General features: G+C 45.3%; 1 protein-coding gene across 1 annotated transcript; it reads right to left on the bottom strand.

Annotated features, from left to right (window-relative positions):
• Positions 1-15,755: 15,755 nt before the first annotated feature.
• LOC134096021 (transmembrane protein 271-like) lies at positions 15,756-17,152 on the bottom strand. The gene has a single exon (XM_062549760.1). It carries the CDS (start codon positions 17,008-17,010, stop codon positions 16,219-16,221), a length of 792 nt encoding a protein of 263 aa, XP_062405744.1. The 5' UTR covers positions 17,011-17,152; the 3' UTR covers positions 15,756-16,218.
• Positions 17,153-27,523: the final 10,371 nt, after the last annotated feature.

Here is a 27,523-nt window from a genome sequence, read left to right as displayed (position 1 = left end):
TTGTAGGGTCAGGAAATTACAAATGTTAACATTACTGACATGTTTAGATGATCAGGATGCTATACAACATAATACTGTAGTATGTGAGAACCATTCTTCAGAGCCCTGCATATGCCACTCAGTATTAATGTTATTAGTATTCACTTAAGGCAGACGTGATGGCTGATGCCTCATTTAATGTGTGTAATTAGCATTCACTTACCAGCACATCACATCTTCACTGGCAGTGCTGGATATTTGTATTTGTGTGCGTGTGTGTGTGTATCATTCTCATAATGGCCATGCTGGATGTGTGTGTGTGTGTGTGTGTGTGTGTGTGTGAGAGAGAGATTCCCATACTGGCAGTCTCTGCTGGTCTCTGTTGCCCCATGTCTCCGCTGGTCTCTGTTGCCCCATGTCTCCGCTGGTCTCTGTTGCCCCATGTCTCCGCTGGTCTCTGTTGCCCCATGTCTCCGCTGGTCTCTGTTGCCCCATGTCTCTGCTGGTCTCTGTTGCCCCATGTCTCCGCTGGTCTCTGTTGCCCCATGTCTCTGTGTCAAGGTGGCAGCTCATCATCATCATCATTGCTGAGCTTCTCCGAGGCACCAGACAACCCCCCCCCCCCCCCTCCCCAACACACACACACACACACACACACACACGTAACCTTTGCTATTTGTTTTGTATGCAGAGGAAAATCCTTCAGGTGGATCGCTCTGCTGCTGCTGAATGCATAATCTGGTGTTTGTGTGTGTGTGTGTGTGTGTGTGTGTGTGTGTGCAAGCTTGTGTATATTTACAAGGCTGGAGCAGCTCATTTGTATAGTCTAGGAGAGGACCATTAGCTCCAGAGGCTTGACTGGGATCACCCAGCTGTCACAAATCTGAGTGTGAAAATGCACCGCTCTTCCACGGCATTAGAGCCCTCTGTGTGTGCGTGCGTGTGTGTGTGCGTCTGTCTGTTATCCCTCCTCATCAGTTGCCAATTACAATGAGCATGTTGCTTTGGCAACCTTCAGCAGGTGTATTTATGGACTTTACTCAACGATGAGTTAAAGCAGCGCAAACACACTGGAACAGAGAACGGCTCTTGTAGCCACCTGTTGGCTTTCTTTTTGTTCTCTGACTTCTGAGAGAAAAATTGTTGGACTCAAGGCATCCGACAATACCTTTACCCCGCGAGCCACGCAGCATCTGCGGAACATGAGTAGGCCTACGAGTAAACACTGCGATGGATCAGTGTGGTGCCCTCTGCCAACGCTGGAGCTCCCCGTCACGGGAATTACAATGTCAGCATGCCGGTTCTCCTCGCATGCCACCTCCACACTAGCCCCCACAGGGCTTCTTCGTCACTGATGCCATGCCAGGTTTGCGCGCTAAGTGCTGGGCTCGACCTCACACTCCTCATGCGGTGCGGTGCGGTGCGGTGCAGCGCGGCGCAGTGTAGCGTATCTGGGTTACTGTTGCTGCTGCTGCAGGCTATAGCACTGGCGCGGCTTTAAATATCTTTAGCGGAGCGTTCCCGCCCTACAGAGAAACTCAAAGCCTGGAGCACCTACAGCGGAATATCAAAATCTATTACAAAGCAATAGACACGGCAGGGAGAACGTGTTACAATAGCTCATGCACACTAGTGGTATGTAGTTTAAATCGCTTCAGAGTATGCCCTAAATCTATTCGTGGAAATATGTTATAAACTCAGCTGGAACTGCTGATTTCAATCTATACTTTCTCAAGGTAGCCTACTATTCCCTTCCCACATAGAATTCTGAATTACACACATTTCTGATTTACACACACATTTCTTGCAAAAGCTCAGTGCGTAAAGCCCAAGCTACGAGCTGTGCGAAATCTCCCGGGTGGTAGTTACAGTTGCCTCCTTGTCATGAGAGCAGATGAGAAGCAGGTGCTCTTGTTCTGAGAAATCACTGTCGCTCGGGTGACGATGATTCACTGACAGCCTTGTACTTCACAATGTCTTTGTTGTAGCTTCAAACTGGAGCAATGGAGGAACAAAAAGAGTGCATTCAGTGATTGGCTGCTGTGCTTTTTTGTGGGTGCTGTTATTTTTATGACTGCTGGCGTAGGGTTTCTCTCTCTGCCTTCCAATTTTTGTCTCCCTCCCCAAAGCAAAAGAACATCCATTTAATTTCCCAATGACCAGAGTCAGGCCAGATGTAGACCTATTTATTATCACAAACTGGCTAAAAACCGCCACTGTCACAGAACGCAAAATGAGACCACAAATATTACAATACTGCACCCAAAGCACTGCAATATTGCAGAGGATGATGCGATTGGAATACTGCACGATAAATAGTAGAAATTACAAAAGTCTGAGCCTCTGGCATACAGTATGTAGCGCTCAGTTGTACTCAAGCTGGAGCTGAAGACGTGTCTCGCATGGTTTGCAAATGTTAGATTTGAGATTATATTTTATTCATCCAAATTTAGAAGATCCTTAATAATGAAGATCAACATGTTGAGGGGTTTATTTAACAAGTGTTTGTGGACATCAGTAGACCCTTCCCCCCTGGATGAAAAGCACAATAGCTCCAAAGTCCCAAACAAGACTCTAGGATGAAAGAGAATATACCAGTAGAGACTAAACATGGAGACACACGTGGTCTTTGTTGTGTTGTGAATACATGCTTTGCCACTCTGTCGCTCCATCCAGAGAGAGCGTGCAGGATTGGAGCAGGCGAATGATGTGCCTGCCTGTCTGTCTGCCTGCCTTCCTGTCTGTCTCCTGGGTGTCACTCCTTTGCACTCTTGCACGGGGGCAACATACCTACCTGCTCGACATGCTGTCGCCTAGCAACCTATTGTCTCTATTAGCTGTCAGTTAAGGCCAAGAAGTGCTGATCACGTCTCCCTGTCCCAGGGTTTACTGATCTCTGGCTCTGAGAGGGGCTCGCTGGGCCGAGTGCTGCTCCACAGCTTTGATGTATTGGAGGGGGGAAGACTGGAAGAGGGTCTTGACGTCAGAGAGTGGGGCTGCTGTCCAAAAGCGGAGGGCTCAGCAGAAAGCACTCGACCTTGCAGACGTGCTCACCTTTACAGAAGATAGAGAATAGTGGGAGAGCTATTTTTGTCCCATAAAATAATCAGTCCCAGATATCAATCTATGCAGCCACTAATGAAATGCTTACCCCCCAAGAAAGGTCTTTATTCCTGAAATTACCTCCCTAAACCTTATAAGTAATGGTTGTACTTTTCTATGTGTTATTCACTGTTCAGAGATCGAATCAATGTCCCATTTAGAACATTTCCACATGCCAAGGGAAATATAAAGAAGACCACAGTGAGGTAGAGGGAGAGATAGAGAGAGAGAGAATGTGTGTTTGTGTGTGTGTGTGTGTGTGTGTGTGTGTGTGTGTGTGTGTGTGTGTGTGTGTGTGTGTGTGTGTGTGTGTGTGTGTGTGTGTGTGTGTGTGTGTGTGTGTGTGTGTGTGTGTGTGTGTGTGTGTGTGTGTGTGTGTGTGTGTGTGTGTGTGTGTGAGAGAGAGGGAGATACGGATACAGAGACAGACATAAAGTGAGAGAGCCAGAAAAGCCCTTGTGATCTCCTGTGGATTCAGGTATCAGACTATAGCAGAGTTGGGCTATTGATATAACGTCAAGTGCAGGCCCAGCTGCCAGGAAGAGAAGGGGAGAGCTAGTTCAGATCTAAGTTCAGCTCTAGGAAGAGTGCTGGGGAAAGTGTTTGCCTCAGCACTAAAGCCCCACTGGAACCAAACCCATCTCAGATAAAGAAGGAATAAGAGTACCCCACACACACACACACACACACACACACACCCTCCTGACCCCAGCCCATGCCCCAGGTCCGTGAGAAGATTTTAATTGCTGAGTAAGGGGGCGCGGCCGCCGGAACACTGGGGAAGATGGGTCCCCCGGAGCCCTGGACTGCAGAGTAAGAGAATTCTGGAGTGTGTGTGTGTGTGTGTGTGTGTGTGTGTGTGTGTGTGTGTGTGTGTGTGTGTGTGTGTGTGTGTCGGTAGGGGGGCGGGGGACGTGGACGCATGCCAGAGTGGCCAGTGCAGCGGCGGTGGTGCCTGTAGCAGAGCTGGAGCGGGCGGATGCTGGGCGTGTGGGAGATGAGCGGCGTTGGTGATGGAGTGGCCCTGGTAAAGACACAGCAGGGCTCCGAGACGCCTCACATGGCCCCTGGACTCATGCCAGCCATCACAGTGCTGCTGCTTTGGTGGCCCAGCCCCCTTGGGATAGGATATAGGATTGACCACACAGTTAGAAGCGCGGACAAAATACAGTTTAAATGCCTTCATTAAGCACCATGAGCATGGTTAAGAAGACACTATTTCCCTCACTTTTGTTAAACATTGTTACCCAAAATGACTTGCAATGCAGATTTGTCCAAATTGTGATGTGTGGTCTCTGGGTTCTGGGTAGAACACCGTCACCTGTGACCTGGTGTGTTAGCATCTTACTCTGGCTGTACGGCCACCAGTGACATGACAGGACCACATGGTGCTTATTTCCAAAGGTACATACTGTATTCTTTTTTTTTTTAAGTATATTTTTTGGCCTTTTTGCCTTTATTAGTATAGGACAGTGAAGAAGTAGACAGGAAACAAGTGGGAGAGAGAGAGATGGGGCGGGATCGGGACATGACCGCAGGCCGGACTCGAACCTGGGTCCCAGTGGGCACTCGGACCCGTAAATGATACGGACGCTGTAGCCTGCTGTGCCACAGCGCCCCCCTACATACTGTATTCTTATGCATAACTTTATTCTACTGTCCTTCATTCTGTTCTTACTATGCTGTTTCTTTTGTTCTTTTATGTGTCATTTGTTTGAGTGTTGCACTTTGAGAGCAAAGATTAACCAGAGTCCAATTCCTTTGTTTACACAACCAATAAAGCTGATTCTGTTTCTGAAGCACAGGCACCAGTGGGGCTACAGGAGCACATGCCGCTTCAGCGGAGCTCAGGGGAGGTTGGGAGTTGGGCAGTTTGCTGCGGTGTGGGCGCTTCTGCAGGGGGTATTTATCACAACTATATAAACGCTAGCATACGCTGGAGAAAGCTCCGTTGACAAATGAGGCTAATGAGCAGAGAGATGTGAAAACTCTCCTGATATAGATTAAGGGTTTCAACTGCCTTGGCTCAGGAAACAACACCACTGCTCGCTCGCTCGCCCTCTCTCTCTTCCACTCCTCCTTTATCGGTCTCTCTCACCACAACTATTCCCACATTATGTTTCTCCTCCTTCTTACACTCTCTTCTTCATCGTCTCTTAATCTCTTTCTGTTTCTCTACTCTCCCTCTCTCTCTCCTCTCCCCCTCTCTCCCCCTCTCTCTATCCCTCTCTCCCTCTCCGTAGGTGGAGTGCTAGGAGGGTGCCTGGCCCTGGCTGGCCCTCCCGGGCTGCCAACAAATTCAATTTTTTATTGGATGATTTCCAAGTTATCCAATTTCAGGACACACTGATTTCAGTCCGCAAATGGATATATATATTCAAGGGCACACACACACACACACACCATGCACAAAAACACTCGATCAGTTTCTGTGTGGGGAGTGGACAGTGCCAGGCTGCATGATGCCGGCTCCACTACCGTTAGTTGCCCTCTGGGAGGCCAGTGGAGTCAATGAAAAATTAAACAAATGGCAGTTGAAACACCAGACAGACAGAGGCACACACACACACACACACACACACACAGAGACACACACACACACACACACACACACACACACACACACATTTTACCGTCTCACCGCATGACTCCACAGGGATTATCAACTCCACTTAAACGGTTAAAGGCACTTTGAAATAATGTATCGTGCTGACCGCTGGGTAATTGGTTTTTGCCGTCATGTACTTTGCTGTTGTGTGATTAACTGTCATGTAATTTGCTGAGGTGTTTCTGCCGACATTAAGAACATGAATGTAAGTTGAATGTCCTCAAAGCACAATCTACAGTGATTGCCATCAAATGTAATCAGTGCTGTGAGAATTTCCCAGGAAACCTGAAGCTAAATGTGCTTCTTCACTAATGACATAATTATCTGGCTAAACAAACTGGCAATTAGGAAATGAGAACTTGGTAGCCAAAAAAAAGAAAGAAAAGAGTGAAAAATTAAAAGGAGAGCCTGGGAACTGCTTTCCCTAAATGTGTGTTGTTGTGCGGAATGCGATGATGCGTTTCCCCTATGATCATCTCTGTGGCTCTGGTAGGCAAATATGTCATGTGCAGCTGGCAAGTTCATATTTCCCAATGACTTGATCAGTCGGAGCAGCAGACTATTTACCTGTGAGCTGAGGTGAGGTGAGGCGAGGCGAGAGGAGGCGAGAGGAGGGTGGCTCTGCTCTGTGTTTGTGTTGGCCCGCCTGTCGCTCACATTCTCCACAGCACACTGCACAGCACACCCAGCCGCTCACTCAGGCCGGCGCCACCTCATCATGCACCGCTAGCCAGTCCACTGGACTCACCAGGTCACTTGTGTAGTGGCTGCTGTTCAAACAACACAGCTGTAGACAGACCAGTGATGAAACTTGCACTGCGTTTGTGTTGTACAGTATACAGCAGCATCAGGCATGTTTTTAGCGTGCTATGTCTGTGTATATAGTGTTAAGCTTTCATGTACCACTATACAGTTCAGAGGACCAGTACAAGACAGATCAGTACTATGGTTTTTAGCAGAGGTATAGGACATTTTTACCTCTATTATATAACTGTAATAATAGCTGTGATATTGTTTAAATATTAGAAGTTATGTTTGCTACGTACACAACTCTGGAAGACATGAGTTCATAGTAATGAATTTGCATGGGAGGAGATGAGATGTCTGGAGTTCCCCAGGCTGTCTAGAGCCTATCAGTGTTACCGCAGGAAAAAATAAACACTTTCCACAACAGTAAATTGCACTTTGCAAGAGGTAATGTGTTTTCCGGCCACTGATGGGCCTTTGGTCTAAACCACATTTAGAGAGCAGAGAGGAAATGGATCAATTTCCACCAATTACTGAAGGCTTTTCCATCTCTCTTAGCAATGATAATACTTCAAAAGCTACAGGCTATTAGGTATCACGTCGTGAACATTGTTTGTGGAGGCACCCAGTTTTTCAATAAATCTCTCTGGATGTCTGTTGAGGCGTTTTAAAATAATAATATAAAAAACCTTTTTTAGATGTCCAGATGTGCAAACTGTCTGAACACATCCACATCAACGCAAAGCAGCAAGACACAGATGGACCGCCTCATGCGGAACACTGAAACATCTGATATGAAAAAAATAACCAATTGGCAGCATTATTTGCCAGCCTAGATTAACGGAGACAATTTAGTTGCTGTAGCCTGGATTGTTTGACCAACTCTGTCACAACACATTCACTCATTTCCTCCAGCAAACATTTCTCATTTGCAAAAGACTTCCTCCTGAGAGGAGCGCTCCCCTGACAGCCTAAATATCGCAGGTGTAGAGATGTCCGACTACTCAGATAGTGTTATTGGGAGGATTGTGCCTCCTCTGACATCTGGAAGACTCAGACAGAAAGAAAACAAGCGTGCAGCATCTAAAATCAGAGTTTTCTCTTGCAGGCAGAATGGCTCTCAGAGCTGGTAATCAACAGAGGCAGATGAACTGGGCAGACCCAACACACGAGAGGCAGGCAGACACCTTGGCAGTGCTAATGGATGGGAAGAACACTGAGAGGTAATGATCCATATTTTGTCACAGGAGGCCCACAGGACGAAGGGCCTTTTATCTCCTCTCTGGACGTCTTCCAGAGGCAGATTTCTACCTGGCTGCTGCTCGGAGCTGACGAATGGCTACGAGCTAAATGGAAAGCTTTTAGAACAGGATCCGTGTCTCTCCTTGTGGGAGGTGCTGTGCATTCCTGGAATGCTGCAAGCAGGAGATTTCCATTCAAAGTCGAGAGAATAGAGTCGGACAGAGTGACTCAATTATCCCCACTGTTTCAGTGCAACCTTTGTTTTACCTGATCATGGTGTTGTTCAGGAGCAGTCACTTACACTTGAATGACCTGACAGTGCCTTTGTGTTTTGGAGAGCCCGGGAGAGGGAAAATGACTTCCTTGCCAAAAACCTGCCCATTTCAAATCGACTCAGCCTGACAAAGTAGTACCCAACAGTTTCTCCGGTACAACTCTGGTCTTTAAAAGAGCTCAGCAATTTAAATCCCACTGTCCAATTTGGAATGGTGGATGTGTGATTGACAGCTGCCTAAGGCCAGGATATTTCAGACCCCTATTTCTTACTGGGACAACATCAACTGAGCGGCTAATTGTCACGACAACTTTCACAAAAGTTCAAAATGTGACATAAGCAATAACGATCAAATGAAGCCTCATCTGTGAGACCTCAGAGCGACTTGAGAGGGGCAGGTAGCAGAGGATGATGCTCCCAATTACACTTCACATATCTGCAGCTTGTCAGAGGAAAACAAAGCCATTGAGGGATGCCGCAGCATGGCCTGGCAGCACTGTGTGATGCAGCCAGTGCTGCTCTACAGATGCGTCTGCTCTTATCTTGATTAGTCCTTTCATAGCCATGCAATTAGCTTCACGCTAATAAAGCAGAGTGATGTGTACACGGCGCTAACAGAATCCCTGCACCATATTAATGCAATCATCATCACAAATCTCTTGAAATCCTCTCCAACCAGCCTATTTACCGCAATTCTGTAGGAGAGAGGATACTTCTCCCAGCATATCAACTAGAGAGCAGCTTCCCAAGCGTAATATTAATCCTAATCATGCAATTATCATCTCCTTAAGATGGAATCGGAGGGTGTCTCGGTCTCTCAGTCTGTGCTGTTCCTGAGCCTCCACACTGCAAGACCTTTACTCGTATCGTGAAACTAAGTCGTACATCATAAAACGGTCTCACTAATCCTGACAGGTTCTGTGACGGAACGCTCGGCAGATTTTCATTCAGTTTTGATAGCCCTTGTCAAGTTAAGTCTCAATTGGCTTTCATTCGCTAATGTGTGAACATTCAGTCATCCGATCAATCGAGCAAATATGGGCTAATTGTTCCTCGGGTGAGCGAGGGCTATTTCTTTGCTGGCGCCATGAATGACTTTAATAAAAGGTGATTATGAAGCGTTGTATGTGCAGGAGTAATGGAGTTCCTGCCTTCTGCATAGATCCCATTCGGTCTCAATTACACCACACAAGTCCTCTGTCTCTCTCTGTCTTGCAGTGTTGGCTCTCTCTCTCTCCTAATCATCGAGCTGGCCTTCTCTACATCTTAACGTTACAGCGTTGGCACTCTCTCCTAATCACTGAACTGGCCTTCTCTGCCTCGTCTCTTTCCATTTCTCTGCAATCTCCTGTGATACCTCCACCGGCGCATTCTTTAACTAGGACAACATCTGGGCTATTTACAGGTAAGGCATGTACCATTTGGATTAAGCCTAGAGCTTATAACGCCTGATCAAAAAACAAAGCCAACTAGAGAAAGAAACACGGCAGTTTGAGGAGTTCTGTTAGATTATATAAAGAGCGTGTGTCAAGGTTAAAAGCTTCCCTCCCATACAAAAATAAAACATAAAAAGAGTGAATGAAATAAAGTAGCTCATTTAATAGTTCTGACCTTTTCTGAATCACACACTTGCTTTTCCACTTCCTTTGCCCTCACCGAACCCCCCCCTCCACGCACACATCCTCCTGCCTGGTGAATCTTTTTGTAACAGCAGGGGGAACAGAGGCCTAAGCAGAAAAGCTCTGATGAAGCGATCTGCTTTAGATAAGCCAGGAGAGCACTTACGCAGGGGAGGGAGGTGCTGACACATTTTGGTGTGCTCCTGCAGTTTCCGTAAGCTTCGCTTGTCTGCCGATTGCCATTTCGACCAAAGAGAGAGAGAGGCAGAGAGAGAGAGGGAGGTGGAGAGAAAGAAAGAGAATGAGAAATACTGACAAAACAAAAAGAGAAAGAAAAGGAAGAAGGGCAGAGAGAGAAGAGAGAGAGAGGGAGAGAGAGAGAGAGTTTAGTCCTCACTGAAGGCACCCTGCTCCATGCTGATGGCGGGGGTAATTAAGTGTGGTTAGGTGGAGGGAAATAAGCTTTAGACGTTCCTCTTTTGCCTTTGATTTCATCAGGCCCTTTGCCTCTCCTTGACTCTGTGCTGCGACCCCAGGTCCTACTCCTCACGTCAGCTCTGCCGACTACTACTCTCTTGCAACAACTACCATTACACACACACATACACACACACACACACACACACACACACACACACACACACACACACACACACACACACGCACACACACACACACACACACACACACACTCTCACACAGTGAGTGTCTCCTCTGTGCCATCCTCTCTGGTTTCTCTGCTGTGTCTCTGAAAGCTGCTGCCTCCATTAGTGAGCCTTGCTGGAGCCTCCCGCCCGGTATTTCCCCTTCGCACAGAGCAGAGCAGAGCGGGAAAACGCCCGGGAACTCTCTGCCCTTGAAACCCATTAGCTGGCCCTGGATCAGATGTGCGCCGCACCCTGCTCTGCTCTCACAGGAGGACAGAGGAGGCCTCTGGGATCTGCGACCCCTGTCAGGAGACAAAGGTGGACAGAGGAAGTCAGCAGCGAGGGCCCCAGCCCTGTCATGAATCACATGGCCCACTGGCTGGACCCTCTTCAGCCTCCACCAGGGGACGGATCTGTTCAGCGCGCGCACACACACACACACACACACACGGCAACCCCTCTGCACACCATCACAGCTCCGGTGGCGTGGAGAAACCAATTACCGGCCTCGCGCTCTCGCCGCCTGCCGCACCGCACCCCAGCGCACCCCAGCACTGCGCCGCCCCAGTGCTGGTGAGATAATTACTCCATTATTGTTATTACCCGAGATGGAGAAGAGCTGCTATTCTCTCCACACAGCATGCACACCACTACCGGCCACTCACTTGTGCTCCAAATGCCTGCCTAGTGTGTTTGTGTATGTGTTTGGGAGAGGTATTGTGCTTGTGTTTGTGTGTGTGTGTGTGTGTGTGTTTGGAGAGGTTCTGTGTTTGTGTGTGTGTGTGTATCACTTCATTGAGACCTGATGGGCCATGATTCATCAGATGAGCTGGATGTGTCTCAGATGGTTTATCATCACCCGGGATTACTGGGAGAGATGCTTCTTGGGCACGCGGGAGGATGAAAGGGATTCTGTACATCACACAGCAACAAAACACCAGAACTTCTCGTCCTCTTCTTTTCTTTCTCTCCTTTTCTCTCTCTCTCTTTCCTTCCTGCTTTATCTTCTTTCTCTCTGTATTACAATCTGTATGTGCCCCAAACGCTGATACATTCTGAGACACACACAAACAACAAATAAACAGTCTCTCTCTCTCTCTCTCTTACACACACACACATAAACAATTAAACAGTCATACAGTATACACACACACCCACACACACACTCTCACACCCACATAAAATAAACAATTAAACACAGTCTCTCTCAAACACAAAAATAACCAGCCTCTTTCTCTCTCTCTCACACGCACACACACACACACACACACACACACACACATAGTATCAAACACACTGCTGGTGCCTGTGGATTCTTAGTAGAAAAACGGTCACGTACCCAATCTGTATCCACACTGTGGCTTTTTCAAACTGAATATCTATACTTCGGGGGCACTTTATGTTTCATTGATTTGGCCATGATTCAAAAATGCGGTGTTATCTGCACTCAGGAAAATCCAGGTAGAGCTTCAGGCCCGTGGAACACTGCAGGATTCTATGCCTATGAACAAAGCCACGCCGTCATCTGACATGAGCCTGCTCTCACAGTGGTTCACAAATCCTTTTGCTGTACACGGACCTCTGTGATTGCCGTTTCCTAACATTTGTCTCCATATTTGTGCTTTGGCTCAGTGAGACAACCAATTTAGGAGCCACACCACACATCATTCACTGAGAGAAGTAAAACCCGATGAAAACACTCTGGCTTTAAACTGTGTCTGCCTCCTGCAGTTGTCATAGGGGAATCTGCCGTCTAAGGTGTTACACGGCACAAAGCAATGAGTCCAGGCACATCGTAGCCGTCAAAACAACACAAGCAATAAACTCTGTTCATCCCGCAAATTCATCGTGCATCATTCTGCCAATAAAACAAGCACAGTATTCACATCCCATCATGAACGGCGAGCAACATAAAGGCTCGCGCCACACGCAGAGGAAACAGCCCCATTACTCAGTGGCATCAGCACGGGGCCCCGCAGACACCAGTGGCCTCCCTGACTCTGCGCTGACGAACACCTTTGCCTGTGCATAATCCGTTTGACAGACAAGCCAGTGTGTTCCATCTCTCAGGCGACGATGCCACCCGTGAGGACGAGGCCTAAATCACGCCAGCAAATTGAGACTTCAAAGGAGCCTTTGAAAGCAGTTACCCGGAGGAAACGTAACATTACACAAGAATAACAGAGGAGTGCCACTCAAACTAAATCATGGCATCACAAACAGGGAGAAAGGCTCAAATCTGTTAGGAAGATAAGAGCATGATGCTCCCAAATGAAGCAGAGCAAACCGTGTTTACCATGCTGGCAGAGGCGGACCGATGTGTTCCTGGCTGCTGGAGACTCTACATCAGTTACATCAAGAGACAAAGCCACTCAATCAGATCCAATGAGCAGCTTTGGTTACTCATGCTCTAACTCAACCCTCAGTAAATGAATGTGCTGATTTAAATGCTTTGGGTTGACTTCATCAAAACAGCCCCAACCTTCCAGGCTTTTAGGAATCAACCTAACCAATGTAGACACTGCCTGTGGTGCACTGTCACAGATATCATAGCAATGAGGAACACGGGAGACAAAAACAACAACATTCTTCTTTTCAGCAGTGAATCTGAAGGCTTTATTTTCCTTGGACTCTTTTCTATGGATGCTCATCAATCATTTTGTGTTCTCTCCTCGTCACCCCTGGGCAGAGGGCAGAGATAAAGAGCGAACCCTGTCTTCCTTCCGCCCACCTCTGAGAGGCCAGCCTGCAGTCCGAGGCCAGTGGCCACTGCCCATCACTGGACAGGGAGCGGTAAGCACACTCTGCGAGTCAGGACCTTGGACAGCGGCCAGCGTCCAGGGAGGCAGCGCAGCAGTGCTGGTGGCAGAGGGCTGTCAAGCAGACACTGCACACAGGAAGCGCGCGGAGGCATGGAGCCCTGGTGTGCGCCGATCTGAATACCCATGAAGCTCCCGAGTTCCCTCTCAAAGCCAGAGTGGGTGATCTCCGACATGTCTGCCTCAGCGATCCTGCTCCAGTGGAGGAGCATCTCCTAACACACTCTAATTGCATCAGCAGTATTTTTTTAGCCAGCTTTGCACAGGGGAGGGTCATATTTCTCACAAATATGTCTAAAGGTGCAGTTTGCAGTTCAAGTTGTTGAAAGAAAATGCCTCTGCAGTGATGACGCTATTAAACCTGGTCTACAATGAACCCCTAAAACTAGTCTACAATGTACCCTTATGTAAAAAGCACATTATCAATTCATTTCCCTGTGCAATCAATGCATTTCTGTCACTGGTCCAACCATTTAATAGCATGGTTTTGATTTTTGCATTACAACACCTGAGACACAGACTGTAGATTATCTTTAATATACTGTACAGGCATACTTTCATTCCATGAGCTTATTCTCTTTATTATTTTAAGTCGACAGAAAACTCCCAACCGAACAAAAGGGAAGTGAGGGTGTGCATATCCAAAAGAAAATTGCAGGTGCTCGATCAAAACTTAACCACTGAAGATAAAATCAAAAGAGAGATCTGTACACTGTTACACGCGCCCATAAACTTTATTCTGCAACGTTCTGATCTGAAAAGATCTTTCTCAGGCATTTTTTAAAAACTCCCAACGGCCCCTTAAAATCGGCATCTGCAGGGCACTATTATTTCAGCTGTACAACTCTCATCAACAGCTTCGCCTCTGTGCTGTGCAAAGCATACAGTACACACCGGATAGTATTAATGGATGCCCAAATAACACTGCAAAAAATAGAGAGAAATTACTGCAAACAAATAACACTGCTAAAAAATAACACTGAAAAATTGGAGAGGGAATTAATTAGGCCCATCCACTCTCATGGAGATGAATGAAAAGAGCACTGCGAGTCCTCTCCCCAGGCACATGAATATGTGGTGATATGAAAAAAGAGCTGAGAGGATGAGAGGACAGAACATTTCATTGAATTGTATTTGGCTCCATTAGCTAAATTAAGCAGTAGTGATATTATCATAGAAAGGAGCATGTCAAGAGAAAAGCTTTCTGGAGCTTGGGGGTGGGTGGGTTGATACGTCAGAGAGCTGTCCATGATCCAATCCATCTGCTGCAGTCAGATTCATATATCTGATGGCTTATCAGCGTTCCCTCTCTGGCCTGACCGCTAGCTGCGTTGTGTTGTGAATGCCTCAGCATATTGTGGGGGTGACCCGTGACCCTGACAGATAGCACAAAAGCTCCGCTGAATTAAAAGCCCAGGCGGAAATGAGTGTGACGACTGCCAAAAAGTTTTTACAGCCATGAGAGGACCGAGGCCAACGGACTGCAGGCCACCGACAACATAAAGTTGCTAATCAATCACGCCACCACTTAATTAAGAATCCCTGCTGGTGCTCGTGTGTTAGGTATCTTCAGGGGGAGAAACGACATGAGAACGGAAAAATAAATCTTAAGTGTTTAGAGAGCTGACAGGTTAATCACAGTAGTGTGTACACCACACACACACACACACACACACACACAGAGAGAGAGAGAGAGAGACAGAGAGAGTGAGCAAAACTGAAAATACAGCACCTTCCACTGTAATCAGGAAGGGGAATAGTGTGCAATGATAGCAAATATATACTGTAGGCTCGTGCATTCATCTTGATGCCATCAGGGTAGGGCTGCTTCAATGTCATTTTCATATTACAAATCACATCCTAACATAATCTGATCACAAAGACTGGTCAGGTCTAAGGCTACAAATATAATCCTAAACTCCATATGCATGTTTTTTTTGTATTTTTGTTCTGATGCAGCACAGAACAGTGCAGCATTTCCAGTTTCCTTCAGACTCTCTCTGCAGAGCTCAAATGACCTCATCACGAGTCTCAGCGTCTGGCCATCGCACTTATCACATATGTAAAAGGATGCCGGAAGATCTGTCTGAGCCTACGTCATGATGAAATAGACCTAGCATTGATTTTTACAAATGGATGGTGGCAACTGGCCAGACAACAGCTACTGATGAATGAGAGGCCTCGGCACGCTGTTCAAATGCACATACTCACAGTCTCCATCACACACACACTACTTGGACGACACACCGCAAATGACACACTGATCCATCTTCCAGACAGTATAAGCTGCTCATAACATGCATATCTTCAAACCAAGCTCTGAACAGGGGAAATATTTGCCTTGATCCAAACACAAGCACACAAACAAAAACTACAACATGAACATAGGTCTGTCATGTTTCCCTTAATAGGATGCAAAAGATGATTGATCTATTTTGCATAATCTCATTGGAGGAAGCAATTATGGGGCAAATCTAAAACTACTATTTAACAAAATATGATGAATGCTGAACTTAGTTATCACAACATCGTTGTATTTTGGCCTGTACAAACTGAGCTGCAAAATTAAAATGCATTTGTCCTCTTCAAATGTCGTTAAGGTGACATAGGCTATTCATCGTATTTGTTTATGCGCCAGGAGCTACACTCGATGATTATGTGATTATCTTTTCTGATAGTTTGGTGGTGATTTGATAGTTTAAAACGCTATGCGTCAAGTTGAGAGTAAATACCTTTATTCATACTATATGCGGAACGTAGGCAACGTGGAGGAAAACAATAAAATGACATCAACGAACATGGGCATAAGATGAGAATACAATTAGAGTTGAAAATAACAATCGTGTCGCTTATATTTTAAAACTATTTTAGAATCTTACACTTTCGGTTATTTGTAAATTGCCTTATGTTACCGCTATTCTTCTTTAAGTCAGGCAACTAGTTCGTTGGCAGCATTATCTTATATTTGACCAGAGTGCTGCCAAAGGACTAATGAGCCGACTTACCCCAGAGAAATTAAACCGAACAGAATTCTGCATTGGTAGTGAATTAACAATAAAAATCTCCATGTTTGTCCCAGTTTGACCTCAACTACATCTGAAGTTCAAGGGGAAAACCACTGATTGTCACTGCAGAATTTAGAGCCCATTTTTGTAACTTTTCTATCCCTTTCTAACAGTTGCTACTTGTTACTTGCTTCTCCAGGGAAAATGTCCTCGTATGCGGGTGGCAACTCGTTCGGAAGAGGGTACGAGAAAGGATAAGAATGGTTTAACTCTGGATCCGTGGGCGAGTAGCCCGGGAGCTCGATCGACGGATGGCCCCCGCATTGTACCTCAACTCCAGCCTCGTCGAACACGTGAAATACCCCCAGGTTAATGTAAGACACCGGTTGAAATTCCGCCACTGAAAAGTCTTGCTCCTCGCTGAAAATGATTGGCCCCGTGCCCTGTCGCCGTGAGTGTCTCCTTCTGTAAAACTGTGCCGTTTTGTACCTTTTAATGATCACCAAGTTCATAAGCCCAAGAACACATTCCAGTGTGTTTAGAATGGTGGATACGACGAGTCCCCTTTGATAAGTCTTCAGCTGCTCGCAGAAGGGGTTTATATCCACCGAGTCGAGGCAGTAGTGGGAATATTTCCGCTCTACCAGTGACACCGTGTCGCCGTCCAGCACAGCGCCGGAGAAGGCGGTAAGAACTCCTAACAAGAACACCAAAATCCCCAAGAGAAAAAAATTCCGACAGCCGGGCTTCCCCTTGCAACAAACCAGTGCCAGCCCGAGTAGCACTTGCCCAAGTCCGACTAGTATTCCCGAGTAAAAAGCCCCGGCCGCGGTCCCAAGGTGGAAATGGGCTCTGACTTTGGAGCCCAGAGCAATGCATTTGAATCCGACGACAACGGCGCTTATGGCACAGACGAAGAGCAGGCAGCCGGAGACGATGGTGCACAGTCCTTTCCCACTCAACTTCATTATATTCCTCCTCTGCCTCTCCCGTTCCTTCGCCCTCCTTCATCCTCCTTTGTCCTCCTCGGCGGCTCCTCTCGAAGTCCTGTCAGATTGTGACATGATTTGCCGATGATTGCTCTTCAAAACGAGGATCTCCGGAGCTGCGTCCTCTCCCCCCCTTCCCAGCTGCTTCAGAAACGGATTAATTATTGATAGGCAGAGCGCGCTCCTTCTGCAGTAAGAAGCTCCAAAATCCAACTCAAATGAAGTCATTACCTTCATGACCCTGGCGCCCCATCCACGCCGTCATTTAATGAAACACATCTCTAGACTGTGTTGGTTGACCATAATAATAATAATGATAAAAATAATAATGATAATAAAAAGATAGCAAGAGAACGCCGCTCAGACGCAGATACCGAGACCATATAGTTGCATGGCATGCGGCAGGAGTGCCGCCGCGAGCGCAGAGCAAGTTGTGAGGGTTGCGCGCGGTGCCAAGAATGTTACTTGACCGAAACCTTCGTTCTCACATGATGCGTCGCCAACTTTCCAGCTCCTCGCCCGCCTTTGCCGATGTTGCAGGTTTGTTTGCGAATAATTTGATGCGTAAAAATCCTGAAAATGGAATCAAGACGCATTCCAACCTAATCTGAAATCCCCGTTTTGTTACAAGATTACGTAGGTAAACAAATGGGGCTATGTAAAAACACAGCAATGTTTTTTTTGAAAATCACGGAAACGATAGGGGAAATTAACCTACATCTAAAATACAAAACTTAACATTCACTTGTCATTTAAGAATAATGTCTTGATTATAAAACAAAACAAAACAAAAAACAACTGGATGTGATATGGTATAGGCTACCCCATATAAAACAAGCACACGGTTGTTGGAGCCCGACAGGGCTGGGAGCTGTCTACGGTGCTGAAATCTGGGGCATTGCGTTCTCTTGTTTTATGTGTTCACGTGTGGAAGCGCAGTAGTGATCCTGATCACTGTCACTGGATCTGTGGGCTGCGCTCCCAGTATAGTTTTCATCATGTTAACATACAAATGCAAATCAGATTAGTTTGCATATACCAGGCATATGCTCGAATTTCTTTCCAAATTTAATTTTTATAGCATTCCTCAAAGTAATAATAATACTTTACCATGAGTGAAGAAGGCAGTAGGTATTTGATGTAGGATATTGTTGGACTATTTACAGAAAAGTGAGTAGGAGGAAATTGAAATTTGAATTAAAAAGGATAAAAAACGAAATGAAAAAAATGAACAGCCAAACGATCTTATTAGGATGCACACATGCCGTATGTTACCACTGCCAACTTTCAGCTAGTGTTTGGGAGTACATCCAAGTTCCAACGTATTGATTGTCCTTGTGCTACACAGAGTTCAGACTAACATTTAAATACGAATATTAACAAGTCATTGACAGAGCCGTAGACTATATGCGCCACGCTCATCTTCAGCAAACCTCGCCAGAATGTGCATCGCGTCGGGTTGCAGAAATGCGCCATGGTGTGTGATGTGCAAATGATTAATCTTCGGTGGAGTCTTTTTAGAGGACGTGCTTCGCATGCGCAACGAGTGACAATCCTATTTTGGGGAGTGCTGTGGGTTACCGAGTGACGCCAAAGGTGTTCGGTAGTCAAATCAGAGCATTTCACTCTTTCAGTCTTGCCTCTTCAAACAAGACAACAAACTGGAACATTCGTCATTTTTAAGATTAAACACACATTACCAAACTATTTTGTTCAGTTTGCCATGATGCCACAATGGCCGATATTAAACTAGCATTGAAATTGCCACCAGGGACCATATATGCCAGGGACCACAATGACGTAAATGAAAATTCTAAATGAGCAACTGTAAGTGTCTGTAGACTTTTTTCTGATCTCTAATCCAGTGGTGGCATTTGTAAAAAGACAATGCTAAAATAGCAGTGGCTCTGAACTCGTCTTGCTTTGGGACCATAGTTACCCATGTTCATTAGGTTATATATCGGTCTTCAACAAATATTCCTATAGCCTACTTGCATAACCTGCCAAAAAGGATGTCTACCATGGCCTGTCACATATACATTGTCTGTGCCCATGGCATTTTTTAAACCACAAGCTCTGCGACCCACCTGTTAAGAAACACTGCTCTACAGAATTTCATGACACAACCTGACACTCAAGGGTAAAACGTAGCCCAAATCTACAGAACGTTTTAGCTTCACTTACAGCAAAAGACTTGCCTGGGAATACCCATACGAGCCGTTGGCAAATTTGGCATTTGTTCTACATTTGCTCGGCCGTCTGGCTACGACGCCATTAAAGCCCATTTCCAATGTCCCTGAAACACAGGCAGCAAATACAATCACTAATCAGGCATGGACATGTGTTTCTTTGGGGATTGAGTAAGCAACAGCATTCAAACCATTCATTTATGAAATTGCTTCACTTCAGAAACGATTTGGTAAGAGTTTAAGTTTAATGTCACTACTAGTTAAGTCCTACTGGGAGTCGTAAATCAGACCCGTTCTGAAGGTCTGCGTCACGTGCTAACCAGGCTACCAAACCACTGCACACGGTGCACTTCTCTGGAGGGTAGGGAGAGGAAGGAAGGTAGGAGAGGAAGGTCTAAAGGCAGACCTGGACGAGGACATCAGCAAAGAAGAGCAGGACCACATTTATCAGATGACATTTGACCATGGTGTAAACCATGGGTTGACATTAAGGGCCTTGATAGAGTACCCACAGCAGATAAACAGTTGCAACAGTAATTTGGAAATTTCAACAAGAGCACAAGATAAACTGCATGTTGTACACTGCCCCTTGACATTTTACATGTATATTGATTGGTCTATATGAATGAGGGTCGATAATGACATGGGAGGGGACCTCATATTCTCAGAGAAACCTGAGGGAGCTACTGGCTATTTAATTGGAAATATAGTTTTGGCCAATGAAGCAATCACAGGAATTCCAAGAATTTGTACCTCAATAACCACTGTTTTGAACAATGTCCATCAGCTCTCTTGCACAGGTGAATCCAAACAAAAAACATCATATACATGTTACACAACTCTACCGATGTCCTGGGTAAGTGAAAGAACTGTGGTGGGAACATATGGTCAGAACTAATGTACACCTTTTATATGAATTTATAGTATGAATATAATGAACTACACATTATTGTATTTCTTGCAGATTGACTGATGGATGCTGATACAATCCCATATGAATTTACTGTATCTTCATAGATGAGGCTGGGATTTAACCTGACAAAAATAAGAAGATTAGGGAGGGAGAGGCTCAGAACGTTTTTTTTTTTTTTTAAGTTTTTAGCTAAAATGGAGGTAACTTCACAATATATTGCACAGCAATCACACAGAATGGTCCTCCCTGCTTTTCCAATTTAGGTCCTTATAAAACGGCCCACATACTCATGTTTAAAATAGAATACAAACAGAAGAAGACGTAGACTCAAAGCAGACAAGACACATTGTTATCTGGCACAATGTATCTTCTCACCAATCTGTCCTGGTCAAAAACTGCTTTCATCAGCATTCTCAATTTCAGCCTAAATACTTCCCGTCACTTTCTCGCTTCCTTCACCCCACTGGCAAGGCTTTTTTGTCAAGGCGGTGGAAGGTTTATAATCTCAGCCATCAGGATACCCCTCATGCAAGCTATGGAGGAGGCTGACGACCAAACTGATTTAAGATGTGTGCAAGGATAGATTTGCAGTTGAAGAAGATTCTTCCTTTGCTGTCTCGTGAATGAGGACATAGGCAGAAATGTGAACTAAATCCCAGTGATTAACCCCCCTAAGAGCAAAATAATATACTGTTATATAATATAAGAGTACTATTATTTTTTATGATCGTAAATTGAATTTGTGAACTTCGATTGAGGGAATGTACTTCCAGAGATTAAAATGAATAAATATGAGGAAATAATCAACACTGAAATTAAATTGAGACAAATTATAAATAGGCTAGACAAAGAAGAGATCTTATTTAGAATGTTCCTTTCTTGTGGGTAGTTCAAATGAACTTTCAGGGGTAAAGCATCTGGATTATTCTGCTATTTGTCTGAGTGAATTGTGTGTTGTGTTTGGATAAAATTAGTGATACTTTCAAAATTATCATAAAAACTGTACTTGTATTCACCCACACTGGAAAGTTCCACCAAGTCTGACACTTGATGCAGGTATTCCATGGAACACATAATAAAGTTGGATGCAAAATCTGACAATTATTGGAGTTTTACAGTAATAACATTGAGATTTCATACCACAGATGAGACAGGAACTACTGGTAGTTGACTATGCTATGTAGACTATGCTAATCAGTCTTCTAGCGCTTGGAAGATGTTGAGGGATAAAGGGACTGGTCAAGAAATGTAAACATGCCAGCTCTGTCACACAAGCAAATCTAGTAAAATGTGACTGCTTTATTTTGAAATCCTCACTATTGTTATTAGGCAGTGTCTTCCAATATGAGCACAAAGCAGTAATCCCAGCCAATGAAACCATCAATTATCTCCAACAAGCAAGTAATCACTGTAATTAACTGCTACAGCAAATGCCAGATCAGCTTGTTCGCCTTCGAAGTCAACATCCTCTACCAGAAAGCGGTAGAAGTATGCCTGCCAGTTTAATCTCATCATCAATAAATCACAAATTAACTTAACCTTCCATCCACAACCCCCATCAGATAGAATATCATGCCCTTTGTAATTATTTTGCTATTATACTATATACAGATATTGGATTATATTAATATTGACTGGTAGACTAGACAAATTGCACTGCAACATCAACTCTTCTCTTAACTTCATTCCTTCAATACAATTGAGAGATCCTTTATAAGAACCAAGCGAACATAATGTGTGTGTGTGTGTGTGTGAGAGAGAGAGTGTTTAAACTAATGTGAGTCTCTCTGTATAGTCTATGGTTCTGTATACCATATTAATGTTTCATAATGGGGAAAGGGAAAGGGAAAGGGAAGGGGAAACCCTTTCGATAAGGGACTTGAGCAGTTACTTTAGCTCAGTAGATTAGCCAACACAATTATGGGAGTAATACCAAGACAATTCAAATATTGGTTCTTTCAGAGCACAAACCATGGACAAAGATTCACATATCCCCTTCTGTAGGCTATGTCTCAATCTTGTATAAATTATTTTTGCTATTTATTGTTATTGGGATAAATGGGAAAGTCATTTATTCTAAAGATTTGTAACCTAGCCGAGTTTTGGACACTACATTAACAGCAAGGATCCACTTGCATAGAATTGAAACATGGACAAAGACAAAGTGTAGCTAGCAAAAAAAATGTCATACCATATTATATCTGGGAAAAACAGGCTAATTTATAACGTTCCAGACTCATCTGACACCGGTAAGAAATGCTGGAACTTTTCATACCTTTCGATACGCACCTGGCGGGATTGTGATCACTGAGGACAGTTGCATCGCGCCTGGCGCAGCGCCAGTCATAGGCACTCCAAAAAAACGAGGCGCAGTCGGTGAGCTATAGAAAACTTTTGCAAAGTTGTCTTTAGAACTCAAGGTTATCCTTCTAGTTAGGCTACTGTCGGCGTCAATCCTGTTCCTCAACAGCAGGTCGTCTAAACCAGCGGGAGGAAAGTTGTCTGCTTACAGTGCAAACAAACCAACTGCGAAATACTGAGGCAGCCATATGAAAGTGTTAACACGCCGTTCTGAGAGCAAACATAGAGGGGAATTTAATAAGACGTAGGCCCAGGCTACCGCTCGATTCTGTGCGCATCAATATGCGCACTCAGAACTGCGAGACGGATAAAGGTTTACCTGCACGGCAGCAGGGTGAAGGGCTGAGCTACAACTGTCACTTGAGCGAGCTCTCCTCGGTTTCCAGGACACGCGCACACAACACTAATGAGGGCCCGGTGAACCACGTTTTACCCCGGTGTCGCTTAGCAACCGTTGGTCTGTTAAGTTACCCAAATTCGTGTGCTGAAGACAAATGGAAATCGCTATAGCCACGCCATGCGTCTGAACTTTCACTGGAAACTACAAAACACAGGAGAATCACATTTGTCACACTCCCAAACAAGATAACAGCTGTAACAAAGGTTACATCGAGGTAAGAATGAGCTTAACTCAAACATTCTCACACAGGGACCTTTTCCCTTGTTCTGCAGGCCGAATTAGGTGAATTTGTGTCTAGGCCAACCTCATTGTGGAATCTGAGCGTGACCTATGCCATTTTATGACCAGGTCCTCAAAAAGTGCATGATTAATTTTGGATGGCTGTCGTTAAAAGGGGTTGTCTCTGAAATACATCCCTCCTCCTCCAGTGCGTTTCTACACCATTTGCGTTGATGGTCTTGGCATTTTGGCCCATGCCTCTGTGGCCACTCATGGGAAGCCATGCACCTTTATCTCTATGCTCTTTTTGATTTATGACGTCTGGCATAATGAGAGCAGACTCATTAAATTACAGTAGGCCAGTTTGATACATCTTCATGCAAAAAAGCCACTTTACCCTTTATAGTCAGGAGCGTTGTCTGTACTTTCACTTATTCTATAAGTTAAAACATACCCTTTACATACAACTGAACATTCTCAGCTCCACTATAGGAATTATTAAATGATAGATTAATGGCCTTGTTTAAATTAAATGGTCATCTGGTTTAAAGTCTAACGATAACAATACAATATCACTAAGTAATAGGCTAAAGGGGGTTCTTGTTATTGAAACTCATGGAAAACAAGTTACTACAAATGAAGGCACTTCATATTTTGTTGAATATTATCGGGATCATTAAAAATAATTTAATATAAAGATTTGTAGCAATGAGGTCAGGTTTTAGGCAGTGTCTATTCTAACTAACAGCATGCAGGTCCACTTGTATACAAATGAAACTTGGACAGTAGATAGAGACATCAGCAAAAAGTCAGAATAGTGTCGGGCATCCCACAAGAGGCGGCAGGGGAAGGACAATAACCTTGCTCATTTGGCTGGCCAAACCGCTTGTTAGGCAGAGAGAGAGAGAATAAATGGAAATTGTCAAGCAGCTTTTGGTCGATTCCCTCAGCTCTTAGTGGAAATAAGGACGTGTCGTGTGTACGTGTGCCTGTGTTTGAGAGAGAGAAAGAGAGAGAGCAAGAGAGACAGAGAGAAAGAGAGAGAGCAAGAGAGACAGAGAGAGAGAGAGAGAGTAAGAGAGACCGAGAGAGTTTGTGGGGGAAGGTGGTTGGGGGCAAGTGAATGAGTGAGTGAGTGAGTGAGAAGGATTGATGATGCAGTGACTGCTGGGAGATAGGAAATTGCATTCCCCCACAGCCGCCCAAAGCCCCTTGTCCTATTGAAAGCCTTTAGCAGCTGCTTCCCCATTGTGATTTCAGGCCGCATCCTTTTTCTGAGTCTACATCTCGTCGGGCGGCTGGCCTGGAAATGGGTTCCGTCTTTGGCCTGTGCGTCTCGATGGCATGTCGAGAGCAAGGCCACAGACATACCGCACTCCCACGGGAGTGGCAAGAGTAATCCCACTGATTTACCTCGATACCCCCCAATAAACGAAAGGGGCCACGGCAGCATGACCAAGGCCTGCACAAGGTGACACTTCTCGGCACGATTTAACAACCTCTTAAGTTATCACACTGACCTTTGACCCCTATAAAAAGCACCGTAAACTAGAGGTGGGGAGAGCGGTCAACGCCACAATCCATCATCATCAGCACTCATATCACACGTGAGTCGAGTCGATGCAACACCAGTCAGCAGCAGTAGCCTACCACCTCTACAGATGTAAATACGTCAGGATATTACATTGTCATCCAGCGACCAAGCTCCTGTACTGATTAAATGGTCTCATTTGGAGATTACAGGCACTCTGATGAATGGTTGCATTGATCTGAACAGGGGCTGACACCTAAGCACATGCTTCTCTGTGAGATCTGGGCCGCTCTGAAGTGAGTGGCGTTCCATTTTTAAAAAAGACTTTAGTGTTGCGTTGCTACACGCCCTGGTATCACACTTCAGATCCCATCTGGGCGCGTCTGAGCCATTTTTGGCTGGGGAAGAGGGCTGGTGTGAAACTTAACTGATCCCCTGGAAGGGATGGGCCCACTGTGATGCCTGTACCATGCAGCCTCAATGTTTCCCCATGATCTGAGTGCTCTCCGGATAAAGGGACTAGCCTGGAGCCTGTGCGCACAGCGCGGCTCCTGCTACAACAGCAGGACTTGGAAACAGATCCAGATTAGCTGCACAGTCGAGTCCTTGTTACAGATTCTGACTGACGGTGGATATGTTCCTTAGTCTGCCTATCACCATACTAAGCTCAATCAATTAAGACTGAGCATTAGTCTGGGGAGTTTGCACTCTATTCCTACTGCATGAGAGGCGTGATCAATGGGCATAGTTCAAATGACTCCGTAGGTTTGGATAATCCTTCAACCAATCAGACCAACAATCCAGGTGTGCCTGGTGGTAAAGCCAGTTTGTGATTGGACCCAGCAAATGTGGACAGGAGGCAAGAGAGATAGATGTGCAGATTTCCAGCCTGGGCTGCAGGGCAAAATCCAAATCGCCGGCAGATCAGCCTGGGTTTACCCAGCCTACAAGTTCCCCGTTACAGATTTTGAGGGGCTGCAGATGAGTCACTTTTGCTGTTTCAGATCTGATTGGCTGTACTTGTACAATAAGATACTATCTAGGCAGCGAATGTCTAAACCTGGGTATTAAACCAGGTCAAATGCAAACAGCCTTACACGATTAAAATGATTCCAAATATTAATGCAATGATCATTTTGACTAGCATATATTATCATTATTAGGGTATAGGGTGTGAGGGTACAGTATAATACTGAGTGCCTCAGCGTATGTGTACGATTACCACTCTTGGACAGACGTGACCCTAACCTGAGACAGATCAACACCAGATCTGAGTACATCAGCAATTTCTGACTCCTGGAACCAATGCAAACTCTCAAAGGTTCCATGTGGAATAAGGGTCTATGGGGGTCTCTTTCTAGTCCAATTGAACCTTTTAGAGGCTTCATCCATACAGGCTTTGTTCTTAGGTCTTTCAGCTTTTTTAGACCCAGAAAGAGCCTTTTCCCTGCCGTAGTGGAACATCTTTGTAGTCAGTGTTTGATGTCAAAGGCCACTGAGGGTGAGGGAGACGTAGGAGACAAAGCCCATTCAAAGCCCCAGGGCTCCACCTGCCTCTGTGATCACTAGCACCCTCTAGATTCACTAGCCCACTGGGCCCCTTGCTTGCTCTTAAGATGCTTATTACATGTCACCAATTTCACCTCTGCACATTTAGCACAAACAACAGGAAGTTGTACATCTGGGAGAAACAGACCAAACGTTGAGCAATAGGGCTAACTGCTTTGTCCGAGCGCCGACACCGGTTGGCTGGAGAATTAGACAGACAGACAGTCCCTTTATGCAGTGTCTGGAGTACCTTTCCAAGCTCTGTTGTCGTGGCGATGCAATAACCGCTTGGCAGACAGGTCTTCCTGGATTTCATCTGGTCCATAATGCTGCTAATGACGAGAGTGAATTCTGCACAGGCACACGGATGGCCACCCGCTGGACAGAGGACAATTTACGAGGTTTCCCATCACAGAGCATAAATCAGTTTAACAATATAAATTCTTGGGGTAATATGGCTCGTAAATGCTAATGGTTGAACGTGAGGGGTGTATTAGAATCAGTGGCAGGCAGGAAAGGCGTGTAAAACAATAAACTCAAGGATAAAAACTTCACGGGCGCACGGAGGATGCTTCATGACTACATTGATCATCTGCTTTACTGGGGTGACAAACTCAATTGCTCAGGGGGCAGTGTGTGTGCTGCCTCTCGCTCCCAACCAATTCTCCCTGTACCAATTTCTGCGATTAGCCGCTTCCCAAATAATATCCACTTAAGGCAGACAGGGAGGCGTGATTGAATGTGACATCTTGGCCACAGCTGAAGTGAAGCGGTAGCAGACAAAAGGGCTGCAACACAGACAAGTGTGTATGCACACAAAAACACACACACACACACTCCATTTCTCAAACATGCATGCACGTGCACACACACACACACACACACACACACGCCCTCTCTCTACCCTCAGACACACGCACACACACTCTCTCTCAACAAAAGCAATTTACTTGGGAATAATACATTACATGATCACCTGTTTTGAGGTGACAACTGCGTCATCAGGCGCCTAGTTGTTTTTCTCCTTGAAAATAAAGGCTGACACATTCAGAATTATCAGAGAGAGACAGAGAGAGAGAGTGAGGAACAGACAGACAGACAGACAGAGAAAGAGAGAGCGAGACAGACACAATACAACCCCAAGTCAGGCCATGTTGTCCTATGGGTGTAAGCAGTGGCTTTCAAAGCCACATCAACAGCAGCCACATCAAACAAGCAGAGAATTAATCACACAGAAAGCCTGGCGAGGATGGCTGATTTAAAAGCTGCTCCTTACCCCAACTATATAAATCGTATTTATATTCAAAGCCAATTAGCTAGATGAAGATGTA

Source organism: Sardina pilchardus, chromosome 11 (assembly GCF_963854185.1).
Source record: "Sardina pilchardus chromosome 11, fSarPil1.1, whole genome shotgun sequence".
NCBI classification, from domain to species: Eukaryota; Metazoa; Chordata; class Actinopteri; order Clupeiformes; family Clupeidae; genus Sardina; species Sardina pilchardus.
This window is presented reverse-complemented; position numbering and strand designations above follow the sequence as displayed.